At 38.0% G+C, this 13,352-nt stretch overlaps 1 protein-coding gene across 1 annotated transcript in view; it reads right to left on the bottom strand.

The window, feature by feature from the left end:
* Positions 1 to 10,099: 10,099 nt before the first annotated feature.
* The window catches only part of TACR3 (tachykinin receptor 3), a 40,385-nt gene continuing 37,132 nt past the window's right edge, over positions 10,100 to 13,352 (bottom strand). Inside the window, exon 5 of the mRNA XM_009963162.3 lies at positions 10,100 to 11,076. Within this exon, the coding sequence (XP_009961464.2) occupies positions 10,761 to 11,076 (316 nt within the window). The 3' untranslated portion in view covers positions 10,100 to 10,760. The remainder of the gene's footprint in view (positions 11,077 to 13,352) is intronic.

The raw sequence follows: 13,352 nt of genomic DNA, 5'->3' as shown, positions 1-13,352 counted from the left end.
CACCTGTTTGTACTTTGATAGTAAAAGGCCATAGATGACCTGGAGGGGGACTAAAAAAATATAAAAGCTTTACTGGCATTTGTGGGAAAGCAAGTTAAAAGAAATTACCTTTAATCCTGATATATGACTTCCACGCCCCCCCCCCCCCCCGGTGTCTATTTCCAGTAAAAGTTTTTCTGGTGTGTTTATTGAGGAAAATTCTGAGCTTTAAAAAGGTACATTTAGTGATTTCCATAGCTTAGAGACTGATTTCTCTCAGAGAAAGCTAGATTAATACCCCTTTTTCCTACCCTTTTCTAACACTTTTCCCACTTCTTCTTCCTTTTTTTTTGAAGGTCTTTGAAATAAAATGAAGAATTAGATATTTCTTAGAGTTTAATTTAAAAGCATTTATATTAATCATTTAAGGGCACAGTGCACTTTGGGAGAAACATAATAGGATAGGTAGCTATAATAATCAGCTGCTGGTTGCTGTTTTGAATCTGTGTTACAGGGTAATGCTGGGTTTTTCTTGTTGCGTACCAAAGTGTCCTCTGCAATTCTCACCTTTAAGATTATGAACAAACGAAGCTATCCCATTTCTATCTACAGTGTTTGAGACAAGCCCTCTCACAGAAGAGGAGGAATACTTGTAGACTAATGTTTCTTAGCTATAGTGGTCTTTCGGTAACACACTCTTCTTATGGAGGTCACAGTGATTTGGTAGGACCACTTTCAGTCTGCCTTATAAATACAGTCTAAACATAATAGCCAACTAGAGAAGCAAGATAAAAGTGGAATTTACACATATGGGCAGAAACATGAAATTGATGGCTCTAATACTATTTCATCTATCAGAGAAAGACAGGAAACTTCAGATATTTGCAAGGGGTTGACTTTTATCAGTTTCTTACACTGCGGTGGTGTGATTTTGTGAAGCACTCAGCCAAGCTGTGGCAGGAGAAGAGAGCAAAATATGCTCTTGATTATACATATCATGGTAAAGTCCGACCCTGTTCATCAATAACTTGTGAAAACAAGTTAATTACATATGCTAATTTAATTTATGTGCACAGTCCTGCATTTTTAAAAGCATCCAGCTGATGCTCAGCTGTTACAAGTGTCAGCTGCTCTCAGGATAGTTATGCTGCTTGTTTGAGGATTGGCTGGCTCATAGGAGCTGATTCCAGCATAGACAACAAAATTCTGTGCATTCCTCTTCAGTCTGATTACATATCCTACATGAAGAGGTGGAAGATGAAGTTCCCTGTTGGTTTGAGGAGAATCTATGTCTCATAAAAAAAAAAAAAGTCATTGTGCAAACTGGGAGAATGGCTTGAGAATCAGTAGCACTACTACAGCTGAGAGCACCAGATAAGAGTAGTGTGATTGCTGGGTCTCTGCCAGAGACACAAGCAGCTCCACTTGAGGTTCAGCCATGGTGCAGAATCTGGCTCCTCACCTCATGATTTAGCAGTCTGCAGCATGTTGTTGTGCAGGCTCCCCGTTCTGTGGCTATGAGCAGTATGTTAGAATTGCTACCTTTGGTGTTCCCCAACACCAGTGTACATCTCTCCAGAAGCAATGCTTTCCAAAATTTCAAATTCACAGCCGGTAGGCAAAAGATAGCTTCTTATTCCAATCTATTCCATTTTTCTCTACCCTTACCCTCAGGCAAAAGCTGTGGGCCTTGCAGAGTTAACAGCCCTGATATATACTCTGCCTCCTCAGCAAAGTTAATTTAGTATTTGACCTTAATTCCTAATAGCTCTAGCAGTGATTGGAAAGACAGAAGTATTGTTAACAGTGCTTTGTCAATTAAAACATCAAGTCCTGTCCTAATATATCCAGAAACACAGGGTGACCTGTGCAAGAGGAATTTAATTTTGTTTCTGTTTTCAATTACCCCTGAAGCCAATAGCACCTGGATACTTTGGTACATGACCTGCAAGCTCCTTTATCATCTCCTCAGAGGCCTCAAAAGACTTCAGGGCCTTCTGTGGTTATTAGCTCCCAAGACAAATTTATTCAGTAGAACAGGAACATGCATTTTTGACTGAAGGTCATACTACATTGATTAGGAAAATGGTGACCTAGATCCCTTCAAAATTATATGATTAGGACACTTTCCTTTATCATACCAAGCTTTGACATATCCCCATGGGTTTCTGTTGAAATACTCATCTGCCAGTGGGAAGGGGATGGGGAGGGGGGATTATCAGCATCCAACTATTTGGTTGTCCCAACATCTCTCTTTTGAACTCCTGTTGGATTTTTATTATATCACTTGAAAATTCTTGCAAGAATTTGAGCTTCATGAATGAACTCCAGAGTCACTACTAAGAGGTCAAGGTGCACTGGGAAATTGCATAGTTCTTTTCCATGGATGAGACTCATAGATTTCATTCAAGGTCTTTCTTCTTACCTGGGACTTGTGTGTGCACGCATGCATTATTTGTTCTATTTCAAAGAATTTCAGTATAACACTCACCTCGGTATGTCACGTGTTAGGCGAGGCAAATGCAATTGCTTGGTAGAAGGTGATTGGAATAGGACCTATTGCTCCTGCCTTATTCAGGTCTTGAGGTCTACACTGAGATGAGTTGTAGAGCTCTCTGTGTCAGAGCTTGCAGACGTGCAGCCATGCTGGGAAAACTGTCAGGTTTCATCACAGCTCCCTCATGGCCTCAGGGTCAGGCTTCTTTTGAGGTGAAACAGGGAGAAGTTGCCCAAAGATTGTTATGGCAGGAAGATGGGAGGTGGATAGGGTGTGTGAGGAGTTTTTCTATCTCATTTGGAACAGGCAGAGCCAAAGGGCTCTAAAATATAAATGTTAAATATAAATGTAATAGTTTAATAATATCTTATGTTGTTGTGGACCATAACTGCCCTTTCATCTGCTGGGTTTCATTGTATTGTCATTCACAACCCAACCTTTCCATTCATGCCTATGGGCATATCCTCAGAAAGGGAATAAATTGTAGCTTATTTTTGTATTTCCATGAGCTCCTATATGGCCTCTAATAGTAAGATAGTTGATACTGTAATGCTCATTATTTTTGGAATGTACTTATATCAAGAAAAACAGAATTAAAAAGAAAACAATAAATAACTGAACACATATAGTCAGGTTACGTAGCAAATTGGTTAAATCCTTCTGAGGTGACGCCTTGTATAGAGCTGGAACAATCAGACTTCCAGTTGATCCCACTGTTGTATTGGGTGACATAGTGTCATCTGAGAGTGGGAGCTGGCCAGGTGTAAAGTTAGCCCCATCTCTTCCTTGCACACCGCTGTCTACAGAAAATGTCATAACTTGATCATATTAGCCTACTAGGAAAGACAGCCTTGCTGCAGACAATTAAAGATAATTTCCTAATCAGTCAGCCTGATACTTGGGAATACAGAGCACTGGTGCTTAGACTGTTTGAAAAGGAGATGCCTTCAAAGATAAATAACAGAAATACATTAGAAACTTTTTTTAGGCCGTTGGATTTGTTTGATAATAATTTTATATTTTCTTCAGTTGTTCATGCTATTTTATTTTTAAAACCCATTTATTTAAAAATGTTTCCTGTAATATACTTGCAGACTGTTGTTTTTAAGATGATTCAACAATTCAGTGTTTCATATTCATCGTGGGTGTCTTGTTGCATAATATGGGCATGGAAATATGCTTCTGATATGATCTTTCAGGCATAACAATTTGTGCCAAAATTCAGAGCATTCTGTGGTTTGTGAATTCAGCATTCACATAACAAATAATGCAACTCATAAGAGCTAGGACAATTATGTTTTCAGATTTCCAAAAATATTAGTGGAACTCTTTGACAAATTTTCTTTATCAGTCTAATTCATTTACAAATCTGCTAAATCTGGACTCTGAAGCTGGACAATTTTGTTAAATATTTGGCATGTTCAAATAAGATTTTTTTGGGGGAAGTTAATTTATTTTCAGCTGCTTTATTTTCCACATATTTTTCCAAGGGTGAGATATAGTTCAACTGAAAAATCACTTCACTTGATACTGTGTGATTAGTTTTTTATGCTGTTTATTTAAACACTATTGAAAAAGTGTTACTGTCAACCTTTTCTACTGGAAGAAACAATTATTGATCTCAGGTTATTGCGTTTTAACTCATCTTTGGCTACTCCGAGTGACAGAGACATTGCTTCCCAAAGATAAAATGCATTATGGTGGTTTTCTACTCAATCATTTTTAGTCTTTCAGGGCCAAAGAATCAAACTCCACATACATATATATACCTTAACTGTTTGATATTTTTAAACTTCTGTACAAGGTACAGAAGGTGCTAGCACAAGTAGCCTGAGATACTCTGGAATAAGTCAGTAAGCTGCAAAACTAAACTTGCAAGTTATGTTTGTTAGAATCATTTACCTGAATAGTTGGTTTTGAACTTACATTTGCAGTCCCAGTGGGGGATATGACTCTTTCTTCTTTGGGATGTAAAGCAGTTAGATGTCTTCCTTGGACAAAGTTATGCAGCTTTAAATGCCACTGCAACGTATGGCCAAGCTCATAATGGGTATTGCCACCAGGTATCCATTTTTAGGTGCAGTTTGATAAGCTGCCAATGCTGACTGAGAAGTCAAATGCACAACATTAAGCATAGAAAGCTTAATCCATCTTTCTGAGATGCCTGATCAGTGATTGTGAGGAGGTGCTAAGAGGATGTTTGACCAGTGTCACCAGAGTATTTTGAGGGCTGATCTCTTTTGTGGTTAGGGAACATCTACAGTCTCCTGAAGTCATCCAACATGGCCAGAAGACAGAGCGCTCTGATCACACTATGTGAGAGACTGACCTAGAGCAAGGTGGACTAATTAAGCCCAGCTAAATTTGTGCTAAATGGAGGCTACCTCAAAGAAGTAGTTCCTGTGTTATGCATCAGAATCAGACCAGAAGGAAGGGATTAGGATCTGGGATCTTAGGTTAATATGGGAAAACTAGTGGGGAACCACAGGATCTGGTGAGGAAAAAAGGAGGCTTATAATTGTCTGCTGTGAGGAGAAATAGGTCTGTTCGCAATAACTAAATATAACTATACCTAAGGCTTTCCCTGGTTATTCAAGTTGTTCAGACAAGGAGAAGCTATTTTGCTGTGCTTGAAAATGGGAGTTTGAGGGTTTCACTTTGTTCATTTGGCTTGCCATATTCACCTGGAGACCAGACTGTGGTGGTACAATTTGTGTGAACCTTTTTGGGCTCAGAATGACCTGAACACAGTGAAAGAGGAAGCATTTCACATAAAGAGAAATGTGGGAGAAGGCATTTCTGAGATGTTTGCTAAGACAGTACCAGGGAGAAACATTGGAATTTTTTGAGAGCATGGCAGATGGTTACAGTTATTTTTTTTCCCTTAGTATACACTAGAACAATAACTGTTTTGTACTATGGGGGGTGCATGTGTGTGATTACAGATATTAGAAATGGTCCAGCCTTGGCAGCATGGGCAAATTTACCCATGGTACTCTGCTGGTTTAGTAATTTCAGTGTAAATTTTAGCCCTCAGAGTTCTATGTCGACATGTCTATGCTATTTTTTGTACCTAAGTTCATCTGCTGCTAGCTCCCAAGTGTCTTTACATCCTATTAGTTTTAGGGGGATTACATCCCTAACAAGCTTTGAAAAGTAGTTTTGGGCCCAGGGATGAACTGTTTGGCTTGCGATCTCTCCCCTCTGACAGTACTGGTCCAGCTGCCCCATAGTTATTGGCTGGTTGGGTGACAGCAATGGCATTGGTTAGTAGCCCTAAAGGTGCTGAGGTGAAGGTCATAGAGGAGTGAAGATCATGTCCTTTCTGACTTGTTGAACTCACGAAGCCTTAGGAGAACTGCTCCAGATGGGTAGCCTCACCTGCCTCATCACTTCTTGGTGATATGCTTGCCTAAATGTTTTTAAGGTTCCAAACTCAAAAAAATGAACGAACCCTGTGAACATATTAGAACACACTTTTGAATACAAAGCTTCCTTTCTCTACTATAAGGCCCTATTGAGTAGAGCTTCAGACCAAGGAAAAGCAGTATCTTTGAGGCATTGTTGGCTGCCTTTCAGTTAACATCCAACAGGCAGGTTTCAGTATTGCAGACAGGAAAGAGCTGCTGGCTGGGCTCCTCTGTGAAGGCCTTTGATACTGGAACCTTGACCTGTCCTCGGCTGGTCAGACCTCATCTGGCAGAGCCTCTGACAATCTGGAGACTCTCTGCAGTAAGTTATCCCTTGCTTTCATGCAGGAGATTGCCTGAAGTCTTGAAGTTTATAGTATCTACAGTCTTGATCTGTTGTTACTGTAATTTGCATATGAATTTGTGGGCAGTGTTATAGCAAAGCTGCTGAGTATTTCAGGTGTTAACAGATTTGTAGCATTCAGCTGATGCACACCTATTGATTAAATTATTAGTTTTTTAAATAATCTAAAGCATGTAAATCCAAGCGGGCTTGGCAACATTAATTTTCAAAGTGAATGTCCTATGGAAATACAATTCATATGACTGATACCAGTGCCTCTTTTTGTTTGCATCACAAACATTGCAGTAAAAAACTTATTGCTGGGAAACTTGGAAACAGTGATTCCAGAGGCTATGTTGCAGAGTACTCAAAACAGGCAAGTTTGGTATTTATAAATATAACCAACTGCTCTGGGAAATCTGATTCCAGTTGTAATCCAATATGCATGTTTCAGTTTTATAGATAGGAGAGAGGGAATCCAATTAGCCCATAAAAGTATATCATGTGATACATGAACCCATGTGAAACAATTTGAATTTAAATACCCACAGCAACTGCTCATGGACTGATAAAGAATTATCTCTGACTGCACTCAAGAAATCATTTTGATTTATGAACATAGAACCACTTGAACCCGCTCATGAACAGGAAGACTTACATTGAGCTGTTATTTAATACAAGGAACTCACATGACATTTGTAAACAGTGGTGTATTCTGAGCAGTATCTCCTGCATCTTTTGTAGCAATATGTGGATGTATTCATTAACAAACAGCACATAGTAATTGAGACTCTAAATTTAAAGCTCTTCTTGAACTACAGGAAGCAGTACAGCAGATTTAAATTCTACCTGAGCTGGGGCAACTTCAAAAGTCTTGAAATAAATGAAACAGGAATAAGTGCTTCTATAAAGTCTGCAGTTCCTGGAGAGAACAGCCTGAAAGGTTTTGAAATTTATATCAGTGAAATCAGAGGTTCTTGCTTACTGCTGCAAAAAAAATTTACTTGTATTACAGGAGAAGTATCCATGTCCAAAACACCCGAATGTTTGTATCTAGGTTAATAAAAGGCAATGTCTAAAACTTGTGTTTTGCTTTCCTTTTCTATACTAGATTCTTTAGAATGTTATTTTTGAGAATGTATATTAGTATTGGTCAATGACCTTCCTCAATGGATGCAGTTAGTTACCAGACGTAAATGTGCTGCATATATCTCATGCTGTGCAGTTCTGCTAATGCCTCCCAACCTTGACAATAAGACTTAAGTGGACTGGAAGGGAGGCTGTCAGGGGATTCCTGCCAAATAGCTACAGGCTGCAATCTATTGAATGCATCTTGTATGAGTGCCCTGAGCTTACTTGGAGTTCGTTTTTTCCTCTCCATATCATGCTTTTATATGGAAGACTTGAGACAAAGGTATTATAAATCTCTATTCATGAAATGAGTTTTGAAGAACTGTGTTTAAATGTAGTCATGTTTAACTTTTTTCACTCTGGCTACTTTTTTTTTTTTTTTAATTAACAATTTTAACCAATGTCAAGGGAATGACAGAGAAAACTGATGCTGAACGTACTGTCTCTGGAGATGTGAAATTTAAACCTGTTCTATACCAAGGTAACCTCACTGCAAAATGGCAGTTCAGGGATTAATGAAGTATTTTCATCAGATAAACATTTTAGAGGCAGACTCAAATAGGAGCCTGGGCTGAAGTAGTAAGAACTCTTATACATGAGAAGGACTCATGTTTCAGAGGATCTTCAAGATGAGAAGAACTTTCCTGATGCTGTTGAATTGTAGCTGTTTTAGAATATTATCATGCCTCTCTCAGTAGGAAGCTAGCTCTATGTCTGTCTGTTTTCCTTAACTCACCTCTCAGCAAAAGTAAAGAATGTGGATTGAAGGTTGTGGCAGAGACATGAGACTGCTACAGTGCTGCACCAGCAATCACACAGAAGCGTGCGCATTGCATGCAGGCTGCTACTTCGATCAATCTTATTGGCACAAACTGAGCATGACTTGATTTCCTCTGCCTTCAGTGAGGGGTGTCAGGAGGCCTATAATGAATTTTATAGTGACCAGGACACTTACTGAAAATGTTTGTTCAGAAATAGTAATTGAAATGCAATCTGCCGTCAGTCACAGCTTTTGCTGTGCTACTTGATTCACTGTGGAACCCTTCATGTTTTTTGAAGCTGAGACAGAGATGGATTTGCATCATGTATCATTGTAATGTTTTGTTAAAGCAATGATTTGATTACACAGATTTCTTCATTTATTGTGCAGGAATATCCTCAAAATTCAGAGGAGACCTACAGGAATGGTGATGGTGTTTTGGACACACCTACCCCACCAAAATATAGTGAGATTATCAGTGGTTTACTTGTCTAGGAGGTCATATCCTAAAACTCTTAAAGTGAAATTGTTTCACTAATTAATCACACAGGTAGGAAGCCACCATTGCTTCCTCAATGTTTGTCAACCGGGGATCATAAAAGTTATATGAGCATGGTGTTTTATTCATTTGTGATACAGTATTTTTATATACAGATTTTTAAGATTTATACTCTACATTTAATACCAATAAACTAATCTCACTACAACCATATTGTTCAATTTTACATTTGTGTATTGTTGTTTATCAACACTCATTTTGTAATAGTGATAGGTAGAAAAGACAGTTTATTTAACAACTACATTTCCTGTACATATGTTGCTTAAAAGTTGCACATGAGCAGAGGACTTTACAACGTGTGTTTGTAATGTGTCACCGTAAGGTTAATATGCTTAGGTTAATTTTTGAGTGTGTATGCGGCTATCCTGAATATTCTCAGCAGGGTTGTTAAACACCTGTGGAGATTTTAAATTCTTAAAACAAAGTATTTCAGGAGAAAAAATAGGAAAATATTTTTTATTGGCATTGAATGACACTTGCTGGATTACTACACATTTTTTTTAGGAAAAAAAAAAAGGAAAAGTGAGAGTACAACTATGGCATGATGGAAAATAGAACTGTTTTTTCAGAAATGTGCACCACTGAAAAGCATGATCTGGCGTTTAAAAGGAAAGCCATTAATGAACAGAGCTCTTCCTTCAGTGGATTTAAGGTTAGGCATTGGACAGGAAAAGTGCGAGTCTGGAACTGTGATACATTTTTATCAGAGTGCAATACTCTATGACCAGGTTCTTCAGTGGAGGGTTTAATGTTAAATACCAAATTTACTTATTTGAAGATATTTCACCTCACGCAGGATTTTGATTTAGCAGAGTGATACAGCAATGCACTGAAATCACAATACAAGTACAAAATACACTTAGCAGAATATAGCAATTGACTATACAGTTAAATCACAATACAAACATGATTCTCATTACTAGTCTCTTATGATATGCTCACTGCCACAATGCTGGGCATCCCCAGTCGCTGGGAAGGAATGTGGGCTAAAGCCAGCTCAAGCCTTTCTCTCTTCAAACTTCTCTTTGTTAATTGCTCAGCTTTGGTAATGTGTGGGGTTGAGCCAGATACACACTCCCCTATGCTGGTCTGGCTGACTCAGGAAGACATTCACACTCTTTTTGCTGAAGTTTTAATTAACTGTTTGAGAACAAACATGGAAAATTTGGAAAAATAGCCCAAATATTTTTTTTTTCTTGGTGAAGGCATTTCTTAGTAAAACATGTTACTGTATCTTCTGCAGAGAAGAGTTCATTGCCACAGTGGTGTTTTTCTTATATGGGAATCTCCAGTTTAAAATCTTTTGACCTTTCTAAAGTCAGTCACAAAGCTCCTGTTGGGGTCACTGGAGGAAGGTCTTATCCTTAGCGCTAGGATACAAAGCTATAGGACATTCCTTTAAGCAATACATCCTCCTGGAAGTACGCATTCCATTGATGTCTAATGTTCACTAGTATGGAAACTTTGGTAGAATTTAACTTAGCCTCTTAGAGATTTTCTTCTTTATAAAAAAACATTTTTCATGTATATTTGAAAAATTGTACTGTTGCGGACAGAGTTGAACTTCATTTTATGTATTTCACTGGGAATAGGGGTAAACTGTAAAACAAACAGACCTGGGGCTCATTATGTCTTTATTCTGAAGATTTTTTTTTTTTTTATATCAGTTCTTATGTAACTTTGTTACTGTAGAGTCAATACACTCATAATAGAAAGCACTGTACTTTTTATCTTCAATAAGTAAAGCAGCCTGTTACATTTCAGTAAGTGAAACACAAATGCCACAGGTCAGATACAGCTGAAACAATGTTTTTTATGCTATTAGCTTATTTTAGATAATCCGTACAAACGTTGCTGTGTATTAGGTGCAACTGTGCTTTCAGACTGGTGCATACATATGTCTTCAAGTTCCTCTTTCTCTCCAAAGCAGAGAAGTAAGTGATGCCTAAAAATCTCATGATATTTATAGCTAGGGTTTGTCAGTGGAATTATGTTTGCTTTCCTGTGGTATGAATATCTAGTCCCAAATTAGGAGATCATTGTCCAGTACTGCCCTTCTAGCAACAGTCACCATGAAATGCTTAGGCATAATCATCTACTGATGTGTGCAGAGAGCTGATGAGACTTGAGGCTGTGGAGATGGTCCTGGAGTTCCTCCGTGAACAGCCATTGAAATTCATGTCCCTCGGAGCTGCTCTTTTCTTACGGCTGGTGTGGGTGTTGTCTCCATCGTTAGTGTCGAACACCACTGTCATGCTGGATTCCATTCTGGACACAGTATATAGGCTACTTTGCCGGGTGGGATGAAACCTGGCTGCCTTGAGCTCTAGCTCATCGTAGCTGGACACCTCAATGAAGGGGCACCAGCGGAAAGCTCGCTTGAAGCCAGCTCGGAACCTGGGAGGAAAGATGATCGGTGAACGCCTGTGCTTGCCAGCCGCAGGCCTTCGTCTGAAAACATATACCATGCTGACAGGACACTCACTCAGCTAATTATCTTGCCCCTAATCCTGTTTGTGGTGAAGTCAGTAGGAGTTTGCTTGACTAAAGTCTGAGTAGGTTAAAAAAAAAGCTAGTGGTAGCTGCTCGTTTCTGTTTCTGATTTCCTATATACTTTCCCTGTATTTTAACATTGGTATTTTTCTGATACTTAATTTCTCTTTGCCTGTGCCTAAATAAACAAACACCAGCTTTCATAGCACTGTCTTCACAGAAATTTTGATTTGACCTATGATGAAATCTGCACCTCTATTTTTGTCTTCTCTCAACAAAGAACTTCATAGCATTCTTTTTCTCTAAACTGCCATCCCATCTTCTAGATTCCAGCATCCCTTCTGTGTTTCTTTCTCTAACAGAGGTGCTTAAATGGGAATGATGTAATGACTAATAATTGTTCATATAATATATTTGGAAAATAATTTTTAATAGTTAAAGAAGATCCTAGAAAGTTGAAAACTGAATGTGAGAAATGTACAAATGAGAATTTTGAAGTTTTAGTGCATTAGTGCTTGCAATAATCATACAGTGTTTTATTTCAGTTCAGTTCAGGGGCAGAGATTTATTTTAAAGTCAATTGTTACTTTTCATGTGTATGCCTTTCTGGACTAGAAGTAAAATACATTAGGAAAAACAATTTCCTGTATATTTATGTGTAACCTGAAAAAGAATACCTTTTCACCTGGACCTAAAACTTATCAGGCTTCCTTACTTGTCTGGTTTCTTTTGTCTTTCAGCCATCAGCTGTGTTGTTGATTGTTTCTGTAAGCTTTTTGGAGCAATGGTTCAGCTACCACAGTGATGACTACAGATAAAAATTTAGATTAAATTTTCGGTGAAAGTTGACTGATCTCACAGAAATATCTTTTTCCTCCTCCATTTTTTAAGTTTGCCACAGAGCTGTCACCTGATGACAAACAGGCAGGTAGGTAGCTTGTTATTCAACATTCCTCGATTTAGATGCAGTCCACATTTTGAAAAAATACTGAAAGAACCTCTGATGGAAATGGATTTAGTGAAGGAAGCTGTAAAACCTAAGCATCTTTAGACTGTATTATTTTTCATCTCACCTTCTACCCTCATTCAGGGCATGGTTTTCCTTCATCTTGAAATAATGCTTTTTATCTAGATATGTAAATAATATCCTAATTAGCCTGGAAGATGAGGCTGGGGGTAGGTGTTATAGCTCCTTTGGATACTAAATCCAGCAGAGGTAACAATACCGGATGAATTGATCTGACTCCCAGCAACAGGCTGTATTTTCCTACTGCATGAAAAGGAAGCAGATGCTCTGGCTTCTTGATTTCAAAAGGGAACTTAATTATAAGAAAACTTTCACCAGTATTAAATTCTTGCATTCATTTCTGAACAAGGTGACCTTTAGTGTGTCTCAAAATGACAAAATTTTTGTTGATTTGTGTTCTTTAATACAGACATTTAAATTTGCAGTGCTCAAGTGTCAACGTAAGACACATAAGAGGTATTAAATTTTTATGGATAACATTCTTTGTAACTGCTATAAAAAGAAGAAAATTTTTGAAGAAAATGTCAATGTTTTAGAGGTTTTATGGTAGTAATCAAGAAAATGAGACCTGGTTTTCCTCATCCTTAATTTTGCAGCCACTGGACACTCAGTGAAATCTAGTTTCTGTTGAAATTAATGGGAAATTTTCCATTTGAGTTAGGATTTTGTCCTGGCATACTAAAACTTTACCTCTTTAAACAGTTGTAAATGATCAAAAGGAGCAGAAGGCTGTGTGAAATCAGGGATTATCTCAACATTTTAAAAGACTATGAATGTTAAGCATCATAAGCTATCCTCATCAAGGAAGCAGAATCCAGTGTTTTTACACCAATAAAAACTCAGCAGGTTTTTGTCACTTCATTTTTGATTAGACTTCTTTTGACAGGTATTGCGTGATCTTTAGTGGGGCTTTATAAATATTTAACAAAATTCGTGTAAGGCTTGTCAGCAATTAAACTTGACACTGGCTGCTTATTCAAAAGAGATTTCAAATAATATTTAAGTTTACTTATTCAATACTGTTTCATACTGTCTGAGTTTGTGAAGTAATTATTTGTTCTTGGTGGTCTTTATCCAGTAATACTAGAAGAAATACTGAAAACTAGGATGACCAGGATAATGATTGTTTAGATCCCGGTCCTACAAGCTGCAA

The sequence above is a fragment of the Tyto alba genome, unplaced genomic scaffold (genome assembly GCF_018691265.1).
Source record: "Tyto alba isolate M040663 unplaced genomic scaffold, T.alba_DEE_v4.0 Super-Scaffold_23, whole genome shotgun sequence".
Lineage (NCBI taxonomy): Eukaryota > Metazoa > Chordata > Aves > Strigiformes > Tytonidae > Tyto > Tyto alba.
Note: the sequence above shows the minus strand (reverse complement) of the source record. Positions and strands in the feature narration are given on the sequence as shown.